The sequence below is a fragment of the Vanellus vanellus genome (genome assembly GCF_965231255.1).
Source record: "Vanellus vanellus genome assembly, chromosome: 8".
Lineage (NCBI taxonomy): Eukaryota > Metazoa > Chordata > Aves > Charadriiformes > Charadriidae > Vanellus > Vanellus vanellus.
Genome location: NC_138913.1, coordinates 2,250,242 through 2,271,691, shown reverse-complemented (window position 1 = coordinate 2,271,691; position 21,450 = coordinate 2,250,242). Strand labels below are relative to the sequence as shown.

Here is a 21,450-nt window from a genome sequence, read left to right as displayed (position 1 = left end):
GAATGTTCTTAGAAAAAAAAAATAGATGTATGCCTAGCTTCATTGACAATGAAGATTTTATTAGCTTTAAAAAAGAAACCACCAAAATTAACTTCTGTGCTGTAGATGGAAGAGCCATGCCACCCAACTTGTCTGATTTTGTTAGATATTATACAATAAATTAAGGAATTACTCCCACAGACGGCATCGGGAAAAAGTGCATATTTGTTTTCTAAAAAATACCTGAATAAGGGAAGAGCTGCCCTGACTGAAATGCCTGAGTGGTTACCTGTGCTCCGGTGACTTGATTTTGTCTCTGCAGTCACCTTTGAGCCGTACCAGTCGGAGGCTGCCACGTGGTCACGCTGGGCTTGCTGGTGGTCCCCCAGGGCTGAGGCTACCGGAGGCTCCTGCCACCAGAGCCAGGCTTGCGCGGTGCTGTCCCCTGGGCACGGGATACGCACGTTGAAACCTCACCACTGGATCTTGTCCAGAGGTTGTCCCCATTGTCCCGTCTCTGTGCCGGGCAGAGGAGCTCCTAGTTCTGTGCCTCAAGCCAGGGAGACCAACTTGGTGAGAAAACAAAGGCAAGCTCGCCAGGTGAGGAGAGGTCCAAGCACGATGTACAGGAACTTGGGGGTGGCCTGAGGAGCCCGCAGGTCTGGGGCGCTGTCTGCAGAGCCCTGGTGCCCCAGCCCAGTCTGGCAGCTGCCTCTGCTGGAAGACCTTCTTCTCTGCTGGAAGACCTGCTGCCTCCTGCCTTCCCCTGGTGGGGCACAGTACGCTCTTGCCCTCGAAGGGCTTGGATGTGCTCCTGGTGGTGCCCCACTCCCAGTTCAGTTATGTGCTTGGGTGCTGGTTGGGCATTCCATGCTGGAGCCCAGGCGGGGCACCATTTAGGGTGCAAATCCTATCCTCGAGTTGCTGGGGAGGGCTTAGTTCCCCATTTTCTCCTTGTGGAATACTTTGTTTCATGGGGCTTCCGTGATGCGGGACGTGGTCTGCTCCCTCGTCACCTAGACATTGTCACATCGCTCCCTCTTCCTTCGCAGACATTACAACTGATGGTCTTTCTCTCACCTTCTACTTGTGAGTTTTGTCTCTTTAGCCTAAGGGGTTTTTTTATTTTATTTCCGGGACCTTGAGTGCATTGTGGGCCACCGTTCTGAGGGGGTATGAGGAGCCGCTTTGGCGGGATGTTTGTTGGTCCACAATTGCCTGGGCTTGCAGCAGACCAGACGTGGTGGCCGAAGGGCCCTTGCTGCTCTCGTGTGTTTGGTACCACAGTGGACCTCTCATTATCCTCCTTTTCTCTTGTAAAGGTTTTGTTGGCTTTACTCCGGCGGTTCCCAGTGCAGGTTTTGCCCCCACCTTACCGTAAGCCAAGAGACGGGCCGTGTCTCTGGGTGTTCCCATGCAGCTTGGGCTTCTTGAAAGAGAAAAAAAAAATGCCTTTTTGAACGCACTGTGGATTTCACTGGTGTATGGGGCATCACTCACTGCAAGGCAGACAATCAGCCCATGATAAAATAAGTAGAAGCACGTCTGGCGTCGTACAAGCTGGCCAGACCTTAAAGGCTCGCTACGTAACAATGAGTGCACCCACAAGAAAGAATTAAAATAATACTCTGATCTATAAATGTAACTCCTAAGTTACAGTCCCCATTGCAGCCAGTTAATTTCTTTAGCTCGGGTCCAAGTGGATACGTGCAAGGACCAAAGCGGTCCCTGCAGACACGGGCGCTGCCGACGGTCTCTCCGTGCCACCACCGTGACAGCGCCCTCCCGGAATCCTCCGCTGTCACTTCTCCCCCTCCTCCTTTTCCTGTACCAGCACCCTCTTACAGATCCGCCGCTGGCTCTTACTTATAGACCTGCATCAGCATCCCCGTCCCCGCCAAGCAAAGCAAGCGGGGAAGGAAACGGCAGTGGTAGTGTTGGAATTTTACTCATTGACGTTTTATTTGGCTGGGAGGTTTAGTTGGGGGCAAGAGGCGGCAAGGGTTGAGGCTTGGCCCTTCGTGGTATAGACTGCAGATAGGAGCAGAAAATCCTTTCTGCGGGCTTCTAGAGGGAACCTCTTGTGCTTTCGGTGAACCACACCCTCCACCCTGGTGGTTCAGGCAGACCCCCGGAGAGATGAGAGGTTTGGCTGAAAATAGATCCCTTTATTTTAAATGTTGCCCCCTTGTTTACCCGCACCTCTTCTGCTGATGTCAGTGACGGTCTCATGGGTGAAGCTGAAATCAGAACTTGCGCCTTAACCATAAATTTGTGCAAAGCAGAACACCATCTTGGGGCATAGGTCAGTTGAACATTTTAATAACTTTTTTTCCCAATAACGGTATATTTTGAACCAACTGGAAATCAGAGTTACTTCTGAAAGCCGTGTGATCTCTCTTTGTGGTCTCCTGAGCCTGATTTTAAGATAAAGCAAAATACTTTGCCACACCTCATTGCCTGTATTTTAGATCTTCGCCGACTGGCAGACGTAATGCCGTAAGATGCAAGGGATGCTTGCGGGAAAAATACGTGAATGCGTAAAATAAGCAGAGTTAAAATAACAATGGGTTATGTATACCCAAATAGGCTTTCTGCAAATTTTTTTGGATAAAAATTGTGGGAGGGATAACGACCGCTTTCATGTTGAGCTATTTTGCTGTAATTTTGTTTTGTATAACAGTTGCATATTATATTACTCAGTCGAGTTTATTGTTCTTTTACCTCACTCCAGGCGAGTAGCAGCATTTCAGCAGGGCTGGAGACACTCCAGCTGGATCAAAGCGACATGAAAATGGTCAAAACTTCTCTTCCAGTTATGTCTGCTGCACAGTTTGTTTAGGAAACAAAAATGTGTTTTAAATGTTAATTGAGCCTGTGTTTATCTCTTGGAGGGAGGATTGTCTTCCAAATAAACTAGTGAATATGTACCGAAAAAGTCAACCTCTTTCAAACCATTGAGGGACAAAAGCTCATTCCGTCACACCGGCCGGCCCGGCCCAGGATGTAGCTGTAGCTTTTCCCCCCATGGCTGGAGCACAGCAATTTGTCTGATACGCTTTTCTCATTTATCTCTGTCACGGCGCAGTGTAGCAGATCCTCTTTTGCTTAAAATAAGTTGACTTTTCCCTCAAAAAGCGTCTCGCTTGTGATGCTTGGGCCGTGTTCTGCCAAAGCCCCCCGTGTATTTTTATGGCCCAGCTGTTCTCGGAATCAAACTTCCAGCAATTTTTCCTCTCCTCTTACACGGTCCCAGAAGAGAAGAGGTAATAATGCGATCGTCCTGCAGTTTGAGGTTGTGTATGGCACACGACTTCCCCTCCTTTTCTGCTGACCCTCGGGGAAAAAGAGAATTTTTTATGTTCCTGAAGTGCTTTTGCTTGCGTTTCAGCACAGCGTCTAAAACCAAAATATTTCCCAATTTCGGTAACGATCTGCTGAGTACCAAGTGGGTTTCACTGAGCAGAGCCATACGTGGTTACCCTGGTGGAGGATCTCGTATGAGCTCCTGAGTTAATTGCTGCTTTTCCCACTTAGATATTTTTAGGACTGCGGAACCCAATGCACTTAGGACAATTACATCAAAACAGAGGAACCCTACTGCATTCTTCGCCTTCGAGGTTTGTGTGTTAGTACGTGAATTTGTGCATGTACGTACAGAAATAGTTGGGACTGGAATTGCGGGCCCTTGCCAAGCAGAGATGATAAAGTACCTATGCTAGAAAATACTTGCATGTTTAATATTATGGTCTGAAACAGCCCCTTTAATCCTAATTTGTGGGGGATGCGATCTTGCTGATAAATTCGCGAGATCGCATCCCCCTGATAAATTGGCGAGCAAAGCTTTGGCTACAGAGGGCATATCAGACTTCAGCGCGTTGGCAGTGATTGATACAGCCGCCAGACAGCGCCTTATCACCTGTGAGGAGATCTTAAGATGAAATCTCATTTTAAACTTTGCTTTGTTGCAGCGTTAGTCACGGGTCTGAGTGGTGCTCCTAAATGAATTGCTATGAAAGGAGACAACACGTGTCCGTCCTCCCCCCCCCCCCCCCCCCCCCCCCCCCCCGCCCTTCCCCCAGTGATCTAGGAGGTACTTTAATCTCTGGCCATTAGTGAGAAGAGGTGCTGATAGTGCCCTGCTCCTGCCCGCTGCACCTCGCTCCGCCGCCGGCGCTGTGCTGCAGGAGTCCCGCTCCGTCTGGGCAGCACGGGTGACGCCAGGCTCTTAGGTGACACCGCGAAATATAGCGAATCAGCGACACCCAACAGGTCCAGAGAGAAAGTCGTGATTGGGAAACTTTTTATGGTCTGAAAAATCGATGTTTGCTTCTGGCTGAGCATTTGTAACAGCTAATGGCATACGCAGAATTCACTGCAATCGCCATTGATTATTGGCAGTTATGGAGAGTAACATGGACAAAGCAAAAATCTGGAAATTAGACCGTTAATACAACGAGGCTGTAATGAAGACACAAAAACAGTCGGTCACGGTTCATGCAGTGCCACAAACCAGTGCAGACCTGAGCCGTGGGGTCTGCTCCGGGCTGAGCTGAAGTCTCCCGGCAGGTTGTAACGCGTTTGTGTCCGTGCTAATACCTCTGTGGGCTCCACGTGCAACACGTCGGGTACAAACACGAGGAACAAGACCCTGGGGAGAAGACCCTGCGAGCTGGAGCAGAGCGTGTGAGCACTTGGCCCCTTGCGAGAGAGTTTGCCTGGTCACACAGCCCAGAATAAAGCAAAGAAAGGGCACGGAGACTGGGTGCCGGGGGTGACGTAGCTGGGCCAGGCTCGTTGGGCTGATCACAGCTGGAAGGGGAGCTAGGTCCGCTGTGGTGCCCTGAGCGCTCAGCCGGGCTGATCCACCGCCCCAGGGCGATGCAGGGCCCTCCAAAGAGGCTTTAGGGACTCTGACTGTAGGGTTGAGGCGGAGATAAGCTGTCCTGAAGTTAGGCTGGGTTAGGTAATACCAAGAGGAATAAATGTAACGTCAACAGTACACAAAAATAAACTCTGTGTTTGATGCAGTTGCCTTTTTGTTAGTTGTCGCGGGGTGGCTGCTATTCCCCAGTGACAATGCTTTTATCAGCATCAGGCACGCAAACCTCCCTTGCACAAGCAAACAATGAAATAATGTGTTTTAAATTGTTTTTGTCTCCTTGTGTTGTCTAGGAGCGAGCCAGAACATGCCTGCTGTATTTGGTGAACCAGCTGGCCAACATGGAGCACTCCTTTCACCATATTCTTTTGTTGGAAATCAAGAGTCTCACCGACGCCTTCTCGAGCATCTTGGGCACCCAGAGCAGAGATATCTACCGCATGAGCAACAGCTTCAGTGCCATAGCCAAGCTCCTCGTCCGACAGCTGGAGACCGACAGCGCACCAGCAGCCAGGTGAAGTGATCTTTTGTGTAGTCACAGCCGTCTCCATGGCTGTGTGAGGCAGCAACAATTTGTATTAAATATATTCAAGGTGCCGTGAATGAACGGTCAGCTGAAAGTAAGACGTACTGCGGTTCCTATAAGTTGCTGCATTGCCATTTTCATGTTGATCTTGAGATCTTTCTTGTATCGTTCCAGTATATACTCAGCCGTTGGATTGCGTTAGTTAAAGGGCCATTTAAGCGTATAAAACAGTTTACAGGTACCTGATGGACAACATCCCTACACGTAGAAGTAATTAGAGGTACGCGTTTCAAATGCAAGCGCAGGGATGGGTGACGCTAAAGCAGGAATCCGTAATTAACGGGTGGCAGTAAGAGCTGTAGGTGCAGTGCAGAGACCAGCTCCACGCCACCAGGCAGAATGACCTCGGAACGTCATGCAGCGCAAATTGCATCATTTGGCACTGATGAATAAAGAAACTGTTCAAGTTTTAGCCCTTAAAGAGTAGGAAGAAAGCCGCGTCTCAGATAAGTAGACTAACGCAATCTAAAAAGTCTCAGTTAAAAAGAAATCGGTGAAGTGAGGCTGCGCAATCGTCACTGAGCTTATTCTGGGAGATTACCACTGGAGCTGATGAGAACAATGACTGGCGTAGCTCCCTGGTAAAGGTTTGCTAAAACAAAGTCTGAAAAATTTTTCTCAGGCTTGTACCAAAAGATGTTCCGCTCACTCAGCTGCTTTTAAATGCATATCCTCAGGTGAAAGCACCGGGAGCGTTGCTGCATTCCTCACAGTAAGAACGTGTTACTTAAATATATGGTAGTAGTCACTTTTAATTAGGGAGAGACTTATAATTAGCGTTGTGTATACTGAAATAGGTCAAGGGGGCAGAAAAGAATAGTAATTCTGTGATAAAATTTAACACAGATGTCCGAAAACTCATAACCATGAAGGACAGCCTTGGAGACAGGCTTGCGGAGTTGGAGCCAAAACACTGAGGTCATTCAAGAAACAATTAATTGGTATCCTGGAGAGAGTTAAAAATGAAAAAGGAGAGGAACCCTGATATGGTCCCTCATTTTACAAGGCTGTAAGAAACGTCCCAGCTTCACCTGGTGGCAGAAACCTCTGCGGAAATCGAGCCCTCGGCACTTGCTTTATGAAAAGTTTCCTCGAAGAGAGTGAAAAAGCCCAAGTGGAGATGGCAAAGTGAGCACGAAATGACATACGTGTTTTCCAAACCAGTCGAGCTCAGCTGTGAAGGAGGCTGTGCCACATGTCACTTAGCGAAGGGGAGCAGGAGGATGGCACGTACTCTGGGAACTGCAGTGAAGCAGGACAGGCGTTGAGGCGGCAGTAACAAAGCATAATAATTATTCACACAGCCCATCGGGGGCCCTCGATTTATGGTAGAAAAATGACTTTATTTGCTAACATGTTGTGAGATTCCTATTCCTCATTCCTTATTATCTTCTGTCTTAACGTTTATCTCTGGAGCTGATAAAAAAAATGGTAAAAACCAAGAAAAGGTTCTCATTAAAATGTCGTTGCTGCAGTTCCCCATTTCTCTCTAAAATTCCCCTTTGCCAAGGACTTGCTTTGCTGGGGAGTAGAAGCTGCTCCGTCTGTGTGAGTGTGGTTAAAGATGCAAAATACTGTTTCAGTGGAGAAGCTGGGGGAGGAGAAAGGAGGAAATTATAATATTTTTCAGGGGATTTTCCGGAAAACATTCTTATCTTCCTTCAGGAAAAAACCTCTATTGATTATACTGCGCACGAAAGGAAAAGGCTTTGGTCGGTTGCGTGTTGAAGTTGTATTTGCTTCCGAGTGCCAACAGGGCCACGCGTATAAGGGAATGAAGATGTAACTGCTGTCTTTGGAGCATGAACGCTGCCGGGGGGCTGCGGGGGCAACATGTGGGGGCAGACGATGCGAATGCACCCACCGTATCCCGGAGCTGCTCAGGCTTTCTTCCGGTTTAAGGACAGGCAGAGTTTGGCCTTAAGTCTGCAGTGGAAGGAACTTAAAGTAGATGTTCCTCCCCATTATTTGCTTTGTTGTTACCAGTTTTTAACATTTCTGTGGATAAATTGCTGCTTTTATGAGACGGGACAGTCCCCGTGCTACAGCCGTGCTCGCCATGCGGCGAAGTGAGCGTAGGGAGAAGCGATGGGAAGGAAAACCTGTTCCTGCCGCTCCTCTGGCTACGAAACGGCGTCCTGGGACGTGTCTGCGCCACATGCCACTGTCTCGGGCCACTGGCAGGGCCTGGACCCTTTCAAACAAACTTTTCTGACAACACTTCTTATTCTTTCTCTGCCTCTTGATTTATTTATTTATTTATTTTATTTTTTCCTCCTTCATCGGTGTAACCCTCTGTGACCCCGGTTCCTTGTACACTTGCAGCTGCCATCGTCTTGTGATCTCAACGCGGCTGTCGGAGCAGAGCAAAACACCGTTTTTTCACAATTACAATTTATAGGTATTCTTTGGGTTTGCAATTCGGGCCTGAATCAAACGTAGTATCAGCTAAATCAGACAAGAAAAAGTTTGGGGCAGCGCTCAGGGCTAAAATGAGAGTTCTGCGCTGATTTAAGCGGCGTTTCTTCGACCTTGGAAGTGGGACTGGTTCAGACTTCGACGTGGAAATACCCTCCTGTCTCCAGAGCTGCTGCCGTTGCTGAACTGCGCTGGTTTTTAAAGAGCAGCGATCCAGAGTATTTATGCTGTGAAAGGAAAACAGGATTTTAAAATGTGTGGCTGGATTATAACCATTCCTTCCAGAATCATGTGTTTACATAAGAAGAAACTGATTTCTTCAGAGCGATGGCTGGCTTGGAGTTGTTTGACACAGGGAATTTTACATGCCGTTAGTGCAGAGTATAATTAAAACCATGCGATGCTCTGTTGCCCCTTACTGTCACAAAATTGCAAGTTATTCAGTCTCAGAGGTGCTTTTTAAGAACACATACAGAGTTTTAATGGACTGATCCAACCTAGAAGTATAGCGTGGTCAACTAAAAGAAGAAAGGAAGGAAAGAAAGAAAGAAAATTTAATGACGCTTCCAAGCCCTTGTTCTGGGTAAGAACTGAGCATAACGGGCTACACCAGCGCTACTCATTGTAGTGTGGTGGCTGGATGAAAAATTACCTCCTCTCCTTAAAGCAGAGGACAGGTCTAGCACATGGCATTGTCATGCATTCTTTTACCATTATTCTGCCTTTCATTTTCTACAGTATTTGTCCTCCTTTAAATCAACATTTGTAGTGGTAGAGAGCGCTGTAATGGCATCTAAGACTTTCCTATGTTGGGAAGGGACTATGGTGTGATTTAATTCAGCGCAGGCACCACGAAGCCTGTCTGCATGAAGCACCCCCTCCCCTTGCCGCTCCGTGTCCCCTGCCCGCTGCCTGTGGCCGTGGGTGTCAGCTATGGGAACATTCCGGCCTCCCCCATTAGCACCCCGTGTGCGGAGGCTGCGGGCGACGTGCCGGAGGATGCAGCTCCAGCTCCCTGCCGCACCACAGCCTTGAACCTTACGTGGTTCGTGACGTTTCCATAATCATTCCTAGCAACACTTGGAAGCTCCTGATGGGCTTCCCAACTGTGAGCCGGAGGTTTTGAGCTCCCCATCGCTATCCCCCACCAGCCTTCTTCAAACCTGCGCTTCTGCCGTATTTGAGGAGGTGGTTATGTCTGTACATTGACAAACCAGAGGGACCCACACTTGATCCATTTGTGTTGCCTCCACCCACGCAGGGTCAAAGCCCTGGAAGTAATCCCATCTCCAGTGTATTTTTAGCAATTTCTATTTGTGTGTGCTCTTCTTCCCGTTTTAAGCACCTGACTGGTGATGTTGATACTGGTGCTGGTGGTCTGCAGAAACGCTCTTCTTCTCGACTTGCTGACCTGTACGTGTAGATCTCTTCCTACAGGGAAGGTAAAAGCAGCGAAACCATGAGCATTGCCTTTGCAACCCAGGTCCTTGGGATTGCTCCATAGGTTTGTGCATCCTTTTCCTCTCGAAAACAGCCTGAGCACTGGTGTAAGCCGATCCTGCTCCAGCAACCTCAGCAATGTACCTAATGTCTCTTGCCAAGATTTCAAACAATAGCTTATTTTACTGTTGCTGGCAGGGGAGGCCGGCGGGACGGCCTGCCAGGCGTCCCGTTGGGCACGGGGTGGAGGCTTCATTGAACGTTTCGCTTCAGGGATGTGCTTTCAGCTTCCCGGGAATTGCTGCGAGGGCAGAGCGGGTACACGTGAGAGCAAGTGGTCCCCTGGGGACGTGCCCGGGGCTGAGCGCGCTGCCTCCCTCTCCCAGCGCTGAAATCCTGGGAACCCACAGGGTTTGAGGAGCACCGGGCAGCGACGAGTCCTGTATTTACTGACTTACCGCTGCTTTACGCATGGCAAATAGGATTCATTAATGTATTTCTTTAGCAGAAGCGTTTCCTTCTATTTCCTTCACAAAACCATCAGTGGAGAATGCCGGACTAAAAAGGTGCTGTTATGAAAGGCCATTTTTATTTCCAAACATCATTGCGGCTGGCTGGTTTGGGTCTGTCATTCATAAAGCCCATCAGTCCATCAATCCCCTCTCCGTAGCCAGAGGGCTTTACGTGTGTATAAGTGTGTAACAGACATTTCTCTTAGTGGTTATTTCCCACAATGGGAGCAGTGTTGAGAGTTATGTTGGAGTGACAGCTTTCTAATAAATTAAATCTTGTCCCACATCTCCAGAAAGATTTGTTAGTAAAGGTCACGCCAAGGTTCATTACTACAGAAGAATATATTTTTTTAAAGCGTTCTGCAGTGTTAATGTATTATGAGATCTTGCCTAAATTAAAAACAAAGCAAGACAAAACTTGCCAACTCCCCTGAGAAATATCCTGAACTGTCTTTATCAAAACAAAGGAAAAAGTGCATTTTGTGATGCAGAATTGGTGATTGTTTATTTTTTTTCTAAACATGCTTTTTTGTTTCCACAATTGGTAATTTGCAGAATTTGGGAGTTTTTAATAGGCTTCCTGCCTGTGAGCGTGACTCTGCTGCTTTGAAAGTGCTGTGTTAAAACTCTCGTTTGTGGCTTTCCATATCCATATTTTACAGATTTAGTTATTCAGATGTTTGCTCATCGGGGAAAAAACAACCCAAAGAAATGGTCAGAAGCAAAACGAGCTTGTTTTCGAGCTGTGGGTAGAGTTTAAAAAGTAAATACTGTAAAATGCCCCTTAATTCTCTAATAGACTTCTGATCGTCTTTGCCCTCATGATTTTTTTGGTCCAGTTACTCCATAGTTGCAGGAGTAAGATGGGAACGTGTAAATCCCCAGCGGAAGGCACCTCCCTGAAGACAAGGGGAAGGAGCGACAGTGCTTTTGCCACGGTGCGCTCTTGGTCCCCCGGGGAATTCAGTCCTGCTGCTGCCTGAAGGCCGAGCAGCATCTTCAAGGGAGGGTGCGGATGCCCGCCGTTTAGGTTTCTGGCCAATGGCCCGATATTCGGAGGAGCTGCGTCTCGCCACGGGCTGTGTAGGAACCCAGCAAACTCTGTTTTGAGGAGCCCTGTTTTGGGGAATCCAGCACTCGGTCTGAAAACCTTAACCTGGGAAACCTGGTTTGGGGCAGGGTGTGACATCGCTGCGCCTCCCCTTGCCCGGGGGTGGGGTGGGGGGTCCTTCGTCCTGCGATGAAAACTGCCTCTGCGGCAGCACTGCGGGGCCTCCAGCGAAGACGATGTTCGTCACTGGTCAGAGAAAGAAAGCAAATTTTTTACCAGCAGTATATTTGACGGCAGATTTCTTTTTGTTCTTAAAGATTAACAGCTTCTCTTCAATTTGTTTTAAATTTATCTTTGAATTTTGCATTAAAGGTTTACATATTCTAAGACTAAGATAACAATCAAATTTAAAATAAAACAGCTTGTCCCGCAGTCCTACAAGTTCATTTTAACTCTTCATTTTTCTCTTTCTCTTTTGCTGAACTTCAGTCACATTGCTTAGAACTTTTCCCGAGCCCGTTCCTTTCCACGTGCTGAGTTTTAAAAGATATTTTTCTTACTCAGAGTACAATAATTTGGTAGGAACTGCATGTACTTTTGTCAAACCTTTAAAACCGCAGACTTCTATGAACTCTGCAATTAGCTCTACTTTTGGTTTATGATGCAAGAAGTCACTGTGTAGCAAACTTGAGAGAATGGCTTAAGTTCGGTTGAAAAACTTTGCCATGGGACGACCCGGGCAAGAGTTGGGGTGTGCTTCTGCAGATAGAGCACATGCAGTTTCTAATCCAGCGGCGTCAGAGACGTTCAATGTTTCCGATCCATCTGACAGAGCCGTTGGTCTAGAAGATGTTTGTGAAAAGGATTAATCAACCTCTGCCGAAACACAATTATTTTACCAGATACATAATAAAGGTCAGAGGCAGCAATGCAGCATCAGCGTCACTATGAACACAGTGTGCCAGAGTTAAATCTCTGCTTTCTCTTTCCTTAGGGTGGAAAATGATACTGAAACAGAATCTCCTGTACCGCTGGACGATTTAAAATCTGTGATAAAGGGAAATGAAGAAGATGAAAAGCTTCAGGTTAAAATACAGGCTTTTGAAGAGAAAATAAATGTCGACAACAGTACTCCCGGCTCAGTGCGGAGATACAGCTTAGGCCAGGTTTCTAAAGAAGAAAGGAAGGATATGAGATTTAACAGGTACGGCTCTGTAAAATGTGTGAGTGGTTTTCGTGAAGATCAGCTTTGTAATAAAACTTTATGCAAACATTGAGAAATTGGTCCGCTTGCACGATACCTATGGGCATCATAAGTCTCATTTTAACCAAGTCTCATTTCCGTGAATTCAAAGGCTGTGTAAAATCTTTCTAAATTGTTTATTTAATCTCTCCTGTGGCCCAAACCAGCACAAGGGATAGGAAAATATTTGCATATAAATATTACTAGGAAGGAAGATACGCTACAGAGACCTCTCCTGGGTATTATTGCTAACAATACATATGGAATGTTTGAATCCAATTTTGCCCGTGCGCAGTGTGAGATGAGTGCGACCCTCCGGTACCCTGGGTGTGACGAGGGCTCGGACGGCAGCGTGCCCCCGCGGGGGCCGTAGGCTGCCCGTGCACCGCAGCTCCACCGCAGAGGTTCTCTCTTCCTGCTCCAGTATTTGCCCTTTCAGCCCCTTCACTTTTACCCTTCTTGCTCTTTCGGAGGCTTAACTTCATCCTCAGCCTATAGGTGCGGGGCAACGAAGACCTGGAGGCTGAACCCTGGCTCAGTTGAAGGGCTGCTGGATGGCATTTTTATGATGTGATCAATAAACGTATGCTCCAGTCCTGGGGCTATAAGTTTCTTGCACGTAGGTTGACTAGCTCCCTCCCCGGCACGCAGATGTTGTGCTATATGGATATTATTTAGTTTCATTTGCTTATTAAAGCTGTGGCTCGAGTTTTGCTTTTGAAATGCATATTTACCAAAAGGTGCTTGCCTCTGGCTACGCGAGCCCCGCGGTCAGCTCTCTGAACCAGCCGCACAGAGGTCACTCGGAAGGGGACGTGTTCGGGTGATTTGGGGGTCTTGCCTCTATTCCAAAACATTTTTCCTTTCCTTATTCGCCTTCCAGGTCCAAAAGCCTCGCTTTGCACGCAGTCCGCGTAAAGGGGGTAAACTCGGAGAGCGGGCAGGATGAGGAGAACGGGGAGATAACTGCTGGCATCTCCTTCTCCGAGATCTACATTAGCCAAGAGAATGACAAATTGCCTTTTAGCGTTGATACTGAAGCCATGCAACTGGGAAACTCTTTGGTTTCACAACCAAGTATCGATTACACAGAATCAGCAAATTTGCCGGAATCTACTAAAGAAAAGGCCCTCAAGGGAAGCGCGGAGGCAGCGTCGAGCCCCATGGAATACCAGGACAAGCTCTACTTGCACTTGAAGGAAAACCTGGGTAAAGTGAAAGCATATGTCACGGAGATGGGGAGGAAAATTCCTGTCCCTGATCAGTGTGTTATTGAAGGTAAGAGGTCTGAGCCTTTCCGATCACGAGAACTTTAACACTACACTGAAAGTCCTCTTTGAGTTCAAGCAAATGGGTGGCAAAGAGCACAGAGCTCATGGGTGGGGAGGAACCTTAGTTTTATAAAACAATGTCATTTACAAGCTGCAGTGTTTTGAGATCTTCCAGGACTGTTGTTCTTTTCCTTCAGGGACGTTGCGCAGCCCTCGCCTGCCCCAGGCTGCCGTGAAGGTTAATGTGAGGATTGCCTTTCGGCTGGCGTAGGGACAAACCCTGAGCTCTCTGGAAAAGGGCAGGAGGTGTCATGCTGGGATGAAGAGCCGTGGCCGTTGGCAGGGGCTGGCAATAGCGCTGGGCACGTCTGCAGGGCAGGCAGGCGAAGGGAATGTCATCCGCTCCAGGCTGTACGTTAGGGAGCTGCTTTAACAGTTGTGGAGCGTTGAGTGCAACAGAGCACATGCCATGAGTCAGTCTTGGCCACACAGGCATATAGGTAAGCACGTCCTAGTACTTAAGCCACTTTCTTGGCCTGCTGGGTTGGGCTAGAGGAGATCTGTCCCCCCTTCCTCATTGTCATGACATTATTAAATCTGTTGACTCACAGGATACACCAGAAATATCCCATGCATGACCAGGTTAGGGGCTGACCTCCTGGAGAGCAGCTCTGTGGAAAGGGACCTGGGAGTCCTGGTGGACAACAGGATGCCCACGAGCCAGCAATGTGCCCTGGTGGCCAAGAAGGCGGCATCAAGCAGAGTGTGGCCAGCAGGTGGAGGGAGGTCATCCTCCCCCTCTCCCCTGCCCTGGGGAGGCCACATCTGGAGTACTGTGTCCAGCTCGGGGCTCCCCGGGTCAAGAAGGACAGGGAACTGCTGGAAAGGGTCCAGCAAAGGGCTACGGAGATGATAAGGGGACTGGAGCATCTCTCTGATGAGGAAAGGCTGAGGGACTTGGGTCATCTTCATCTAGAGAAAAGAAGACTGAGGGGGGATCTTATCAATGCTTATCAATCCTTAAAGGGAGGCTGACGGGGGGTGGGAACAGTCTTTGTTTAGCAGTGCCCAGTGACAGCACAAGAGGGAAAGTGCACAAACTGGAGCACAGGAAGTTCCATCTCAACCTGAGGAGGGACTTCTCTCCCATGAGGGCAGCAGAGCACTGGCACAGCTGCCCAGAGAGGGGGGGTGTCTCCCACTCTGGAGCCATTCCAAACCCGCCTGGAGGTGTCCTGTGCCACTGCTGGAGGTGCCCCTGCTCTGGCGGGGGGTGGCACTGGGGGAGCTCCAGAGGGCCCTTCCAACCCAGACCAGTCTGGGATTCTGTGAAATGAAGCAGGCTCAGGACCCTCAGGTCAGCACACTGCAGCCCAGAAGCAAAGCTTCTTGAAGGCGCAAGAGAATGAGATGCCCGGTGCGTTGGGCTGGGTTGGATCCTATCTCACCGCTTCCCTGGGGCTGTTTAATGTTTTCTGCTTTCATCAAGGGTGGGTATTTGTTTTCAAGTGGGAGAAACCTGGTTTTGTGAGACTGCGGGGGAGGTGGGCGATACACTGCAAGATGGGTCTTTGATGCTCCTCTTTGAAGTAAAGAAGTAGTAAAGAAGTTGGGTTGTGAGCCTCTCGCTTGTGCCGAGCAGCAGTCACTGCCTTTACCGTGGCTTTGTGTGCATCTAAGCACTTGCTGCTGGTGGTTGTGAGCTATTTACGGCCCAACCCTCCAATGAGCCACTGCGATTCCAAGGAGTAGCTGACTCAAAAAATTAAATTAATTTGCAGTCACTTAAAATGTTATCTTCTAATAGGACGTAACTTCAGGTCTATCAAATATCAACTTTTGTTGGTAAAGTATTTGTTTGTTTACTTTTCCAGTGGTCAAGAAGTTGAAACCTGTTTTTCCACTCATAAAAGAGATACAACTATATATATTGTAAAAGCTTATGTTTCTGAAGAATTGCCTAAATGTCTTAAATTCCAGGTTTACTATTTGAAATACTTATTTGGTAGAATTAATGATAAAACTTTTTTTTTTCCATAAAACTGCAGTGGAAACATGAGAGCGAACAATCTGGCTTTTGAAGTGCCGAATGCTATGACCTTCCATTAATCAAATACAATACGGTGAATATTTTCAAATATATTGCTCAGTTTCCTTTCTGAAGTACCTATTATGATATGTTCTAAGCATGTGACTACTTCTAAATTCATTCAAACTATTGTAATTTCCTGAAAATCCTCAGCTAGCATTCTTAGGGAAATTCTTTGAGTAGGGACACATGTGCTGAGCGGGAGATTTATGTGACTCATGCTAAATATGTTGAAGAAATGCCGTCTGGCTCATTACGCCGGGGACGGCTTTGTTAATATTTCAGATATTACATAAACCACTCCATCAGAAAACCTTGCAGTTATTGGAATTCTGTGATTCCCGCACACTATCAAGGCCCATTCCAATGTATCTGGTTTACTTTTCAAATACAATGTTTAGAAAAGAGTAAGAAAATGTTAGAAAATATTAATATACATAGTTGGCTAATTTTATGCGTGTTATGTAGGAGTTTGTTGAACTGGAAATTTAATATGTAAACCAGGGAAAATATTAAAAGAAAGGCACTTTAGAGCGGTCTCCCATGAAACAGAGTACTTGAAGGAAATAGTGGCAAAATATGGTGCAAGGAAATAGCGCTGCAGTGTGCTAATAATGGAGAATGCAAATTTCCCCGCATACCCGTTCGTTAGAGCCGTGCCGGTCCTGGGCTTTGAAGCGGCAGCTCACACGCAGCTGAGCGGAGCGTTAACGCCCGTTGTAAGAATTTCGAAGTAATGATGGGCCAAATTCTCTTCACTAAACCAGAATTCAACCCGCCGCTTGCATTTCCAATGAGGGTGCCGTCTCACCTTTGGGCAGACTCTCTGCCAACGTGGTGAATTCCTTATTGCTTAGACCTGAGCCTGGGTGGCATCCCCAAAAGGATGCTGCCGTGACGTACCGGTGAGGACAGAAGAAGCTTGCGTGCCTTTGGGTACATCCAGAGTTAGCGTGCGCAGTCCCCGCCGGACCTGGGGCGTTAGTGCCCGGTGTTAGAAGTAGGAATGAAAGCAGGAGGCTGCTGGAGGTCTTCCCAGTACAGAGTCACTGCGCTGCAGAATGACGGAAGACTTTCAGTTCAGGGCTCAGCAGCTGACAAAAAAGCAAATGGACAAGAGAAGAATTATGAAGAAAAACCAAAACATCAAATGACATCATTGTGTCATTCTCTGTGTTAATTGGAGCCTGAATCTTGAAGGACAAAGTAGACCTGTAGCAGGAGCACGAGGGTAATCGGAGATCTCCATACGAAGAAAAACGTACTGGGGCTCCACAGCGCAAGAAGGAGACAGCTGATAGAGATTTGCAGCATCGTGGATGCTGCAAAGAGGATCAGTTGGGAGAGGCGGCTCACTGCCTGTCCTAATACATGTAATGAAGTTGTCAGGAAGCAAATTCAAAACACACAAAACAGGCACCCCTTACCACATAATTAGATACGTGTAATTAAATGGCAGAACTGATTGCTATGGTACATTAAGTATGCTGAAAGGGCACCTGGTTTCCAAAGCGATTAGGTAAATTCACGGATTAGAGCCATTCAAGGGTTATCAAAACAATCCCAGCCCTGACTCTGGAACCGCCGGAGCCACACATGGAGGGACCGGGAGAGCCGGAGAGAAAATATTGCTGGGCGCCTGGTCTGTACTTGCACTCCTCACTTACAGCTCTTACTTGCCCTTCGTGAGATAATACTGGGATAAGGTACTGGTGGGACTTTCCAACTTGAATCAAAATCGCCATTCCAACATCCCTCAAAAGGACAAAAAATGGGGAAAATTTGGTTTCTTAACCAAAGTAGCAGAAAACTGAAGGAGGACTTGATAACAATTTCCAGCTATGTGCAAGGCAGTTAAGGGAACAGCCCACGCTGGACAAGGCCAGAAATAATGAGCTTAAATACAAATAAAAAAGATTCAGCTTAAACAGAAGAAAAAGCTCTCTAGCGTGCGCCGGTGGAGGCGGTTGCGGAGGTTAAAAGCAGGTTAAAGGAACGTGACAGCTGGCCGAGGCGAGGCAAGGCTGCGAGGTCTGACAGATCTGAAGAAAGGTTGGTGCTCCCTAAAACATTTCTTTTTTTTTTTTCCACGTACATCAGTTGGATTGATATAAGATTTTATCTCTTCTGCAGCTTGCCTTACGCCATCAGCCAGTTGTACTGCTAAACTCCGGTGTCAGAGGCACTCTTGGCTCCCAGCGTGGGTAAGGGGGCAGATCTGGTGCCTGCTCCGGGTCCCCTGCGTGCCTCAGATTGCATCCCTTGCTCTCTAACATTGTCCAGGATTTGCAATTTTTCTTTTTTACTGTTGATTCAGACATTCGCTGTGTAGGTACTAGGCTTCCCCAAATATTTTTGCTTTACAGGGTGTGTTTTTTCAGTCTCCTTGTTGATTTATAAGCTCGCTTGATTTGTTACTATATGTCAACATTTATGTAATATTAACTTGAGTGATTTCACGGCTCTGAAAGGGATGCAGGTCAAGAATTGCGAGTGTGGATCCATGGTCAGTCTGTGACAGTGAATTTGAAGCTGCCTCCTCTAAACAGTGCAACATGGACATGTCCTCAGCTCTGTTGTCTCATGTAGCAGTTGCTGGTTTTGGTTGCACGTGCTTCAGGCAGGGGAGAGCTGTGAATTGGGTGGTGATCCTACAGCAGAAGCAGGGTTAAGATTGGGCTGTTGGCCAGGTCTGTCCTTAGTCTAAGGAAATGCTCAGGTTGAGGGTGTTTTGAAGAACGGGCGAGCTACGGCAGCTTACCAAATGCATGTGTGCGTGTGCGTAAGGGAATCTTTTGGAACTAACACTGCAGTCAGAGAGGGGATTTAAACTCGAGGCAGAAAGAAGGCATCCGAAACCACAAAAATCCATTTATTTTAGCTTGTTTCAGTTTGGAGCTGATGGTTTGGTTCAGTTCCCGCTCGGTTTGAAGCACTTTACCCAGATTCACGTCTCTGCCATACCTTAAGCAATTTGAGGCATTCCTTTATGTCATCTTGATCACTTTAATCCTCTTAATCCTGCGGATCTTTTCCTAAAAAAAAAAAAAAAAAAAATGCCACCATATTTGTCAGGCGCTTTAGCTTTCATGGAGCTAAGCAAAGCAGTTTTCATCAGCCCATATTTTTCCAGATGGTTTGTGATCTTATAGATACCTCCAGGATCTTGCAGATGGCAGTGGCCCAGACTTGTGCGTCTATAATTTCCTGAATGCTCCTGACTTTTATTATTGCTTTTCAGTGTGCGCTGGGCACGATATCTGCTGCCTCGGAGTGGCTGGGGTCCCAGTCATTAAGATTGCCCCATCCCTGGAGGTGTTCAAGGCCAGGTTGGACAGGGCTTGGAGCAACCTGGGCTGGGGGGAGGTGTCCCTGCCCAGGGCAGGGGCGTGGAACTAGATGGGCTTTAAGGTGCCTTCCAACCCAAACCATTCTATGAGGATCAAGAGCCTCTGTTCGAGATCCCCACATGGCATTTGCAGTTTCTCCACTGGCTGCAGTAGGTGCTCTCTGAAAGGTCCTTCAGCCTTTCTGGTTTTGTAGGTCTCAAGTACCCATCAGGGGAGATAGGGCTGGCAATGGTTTGAGTAGGTCTCTTTGAAAGGCTTAGGTGAAAGATGATATTTCTGTTTTACCTGGTTTAGCCCTGATTTCCCCTGCACGCAACAGAGCATTCTGGAGTGGCTGGTGGGGTCCACCTGCTCCGGTCTCTCTGGGTCTCACCTTGAACCCTGCCTGTCGGACGACTTTGGATTTATTCTTCTTGTTTCCCAGACGCATAGGGATGGTGGATCAAATGCACAGCCATGTGCCTCCTGCCTCTGGGAGAGGCTGGTGTCAGATGGTTCCCAGACACAAGCCTGTATGACTGTATGACTGCTGGATTTGGTTAGAACTTGAGGGCAGGTCCTTGTTTTCCACTCTAGTTCTACTTGCTCTTTAGATAATTGGGGTAAAAATGCCACCATTAATGCCTACAGCTCAGAGCATTGAGTGTCAAGTGAGCTGTTGGAAAGAAAGCATTTGATAATGTGTGTGGGTAGAGGATACTGAAGGATTTGCACATCTCCAGGCTGACTTTTTAAAAGGATGGAGCCCAGTGAGATCTAGTGCATCATTCCATCTTGGGCCACTGAAGCCACATTCAAAGCACAGTGCCATCCAATGAAAAATATCATAAACATTTTATAGGAGTAAGTCACTCCTGGCTCCTCGGTGCCCTGCAGGAGGAAATACAAACAGCAAACTTCTTACGGGATTAATGACAGAGCACTGAAAAGGGAGGAGGCGGCAGGGGAAACAGGTTGCAGTACACTGGCCCTAAATCTGGTTGTTATTATGTTTTATGCTGTACTGAGAGATAATCGGTACCACATGACGGTGTAGATGGAAAAGCTCATTGCTCCCCTGCAGTGCTCGCCCCTGCACCGGTCTGATAAATTCCAGCATTCCATAAGCCAAACGTTGATTTGGAACAGATGGACCTCTGCTCCTTCAGTGGGACCACAAAGTTGCAGAGGCTCAGGCCCGCGTTTCCAGAGGTTAGCTCTGCTGCTGCTAGGCCAAAAAAAAAAAAAAAAGATATGAGTTGACATTTTATTCTGCAGGACTGGTATTTCAAATGCATCCCAAGTGTGAGGGCTGGCAGGGAGAATGGGAGCTCTAACTCAGGGGATGGCCATCGTGCTCGCCGTGATCTGCGCCGTCAGGCTGCCGAGAAACTCCCGGCGCAACGGGGAGCGTAACGGGAACATGAACACTCTCGTAACTCGCTGCCCTCACATATGTGATAATAGCGAATCATGAACACTTTACACCTAATCTGGAAGCCCCAGTTTAAAGAGGCTGGTCTCCAGATGCGCTTTACCTGGTAGCTGGGAGATTCCTGGTGGGGCGGTGGTGTCACTCTCCTGGGGGGAAAGCCAAACCAGAGGACTTTGACTTCTGAGCTTCTGGGTTGGGCCAGGATGGACCTGACGGTCCCTGCAGGAGCTGTCTGTGCCCGCCGTGTGGGCAGGGTGAGCCAGCAGCCCTCTGCCAGGCTGGGGACGCGTGGCAGGGGTGGCTGGGGGATGCGGCTGGGGGACAGAGGGGCCGGGCAGTGGCAGGAGGGGCACGTTTCTGCAGGACCACGCTTCCCTGCGTGCGTCACTCATCGATATAGGCAATGGAAAGGTAAATGCACTTTGCTTCTGAGGATGGGACAATGTGGCAGAAATATTTTACTGTTGTACCTTCCCAAATGATGTAGGCTTTTCCTTGCCCCGGCAGTAAAGGGAAGGAAGATAGAAGGGGTTATAAAGTCAAACTAATCTGTATGTGCTCAAAGATGCTGGGAGGGCTGGAGCCCCTCTGCTGGGAGGACAGGCTGGGAGAGGTGGGGGGGTCAGCCTGGAGAAGAGAAGGCTCCGGGGAGACCTCAGAGCCCCTTCCAGTGCCTAAAGGGGCTCCAGGAGAGCTGGGGAGGGACTCTGGGTCAGGGAGGGGAGCCGTGGGACCAGGGGGGACGGTTTGACACTGAAAGAGGGGAGGTTGAGGTGAGATACTGGGAAGAAATTCTCTCCTGTGGGGGCGGTGAGCCCCTGGGGCAGGGTGCCCCGAGGAGCTGTGGCTGCCCCATCCCTGGAGGTGTTCAAGGCCGGGTTGGACGGGGCTGGGAGCACCCTGGGCTGGGGGGACGAACCATTCTATGGTTCTATGATTCTATGAAATGTGGGTTTTACCACTCAGATTTGGACTCTGTGTATTGAGTGCGCTGTAGTGGCTGCCCAGACCCCATGGCAGTCATGCCCTCTCCATTAATTTCTGTGTAATTTACTGGAGGTGAAGTCTGTCGGAATGAGTTATGCATGCATGCAAAGCTAGTGGTGTTAAAAAATAATAATCAGCATTTCTTGAACCTGGTTGCTTTAAAAATTACTCTTTTCTCCTATAAATATATTTATTGTTTGCATACTTATTTGTAATCCAAACCGAAGA

At 48.0% G+C, this 21,450-nt stretch overlaps 1 protein-coding gene across 2 annotated transcripts in view; it reads left to right on the top strand.

Annotated features, from left to right (window-relative positions):
* Positions 1–21,450, top strand: part of VEPH1 (ventricular zone expressed PH domain containing 1) — a gene marked incomplete at both ends in the record, with an annotated part of 85,584 nt that overhangs the window by 27,830 nt on the left and 36,304 nt on the right. For both annotated transcript variants that reach the window (XM_082487150.1, XM_082487149.1), the window contains 3 exons: positions 5,155–5,375; positions 11,863–12,072; positions 12,995–13,389. In XM_082487150.1, the coding sequence (XP_082343276.1) occupies positions 5,155–5,375; positions 11,863–12,072; positions 12,995–13,389 (826 nt within the window). The remainder of the gene's footprint in view (positions 1–5,154; positions 5,376–11,862; positions 12,073–12,994; positions 13,390–21,450) is intronic.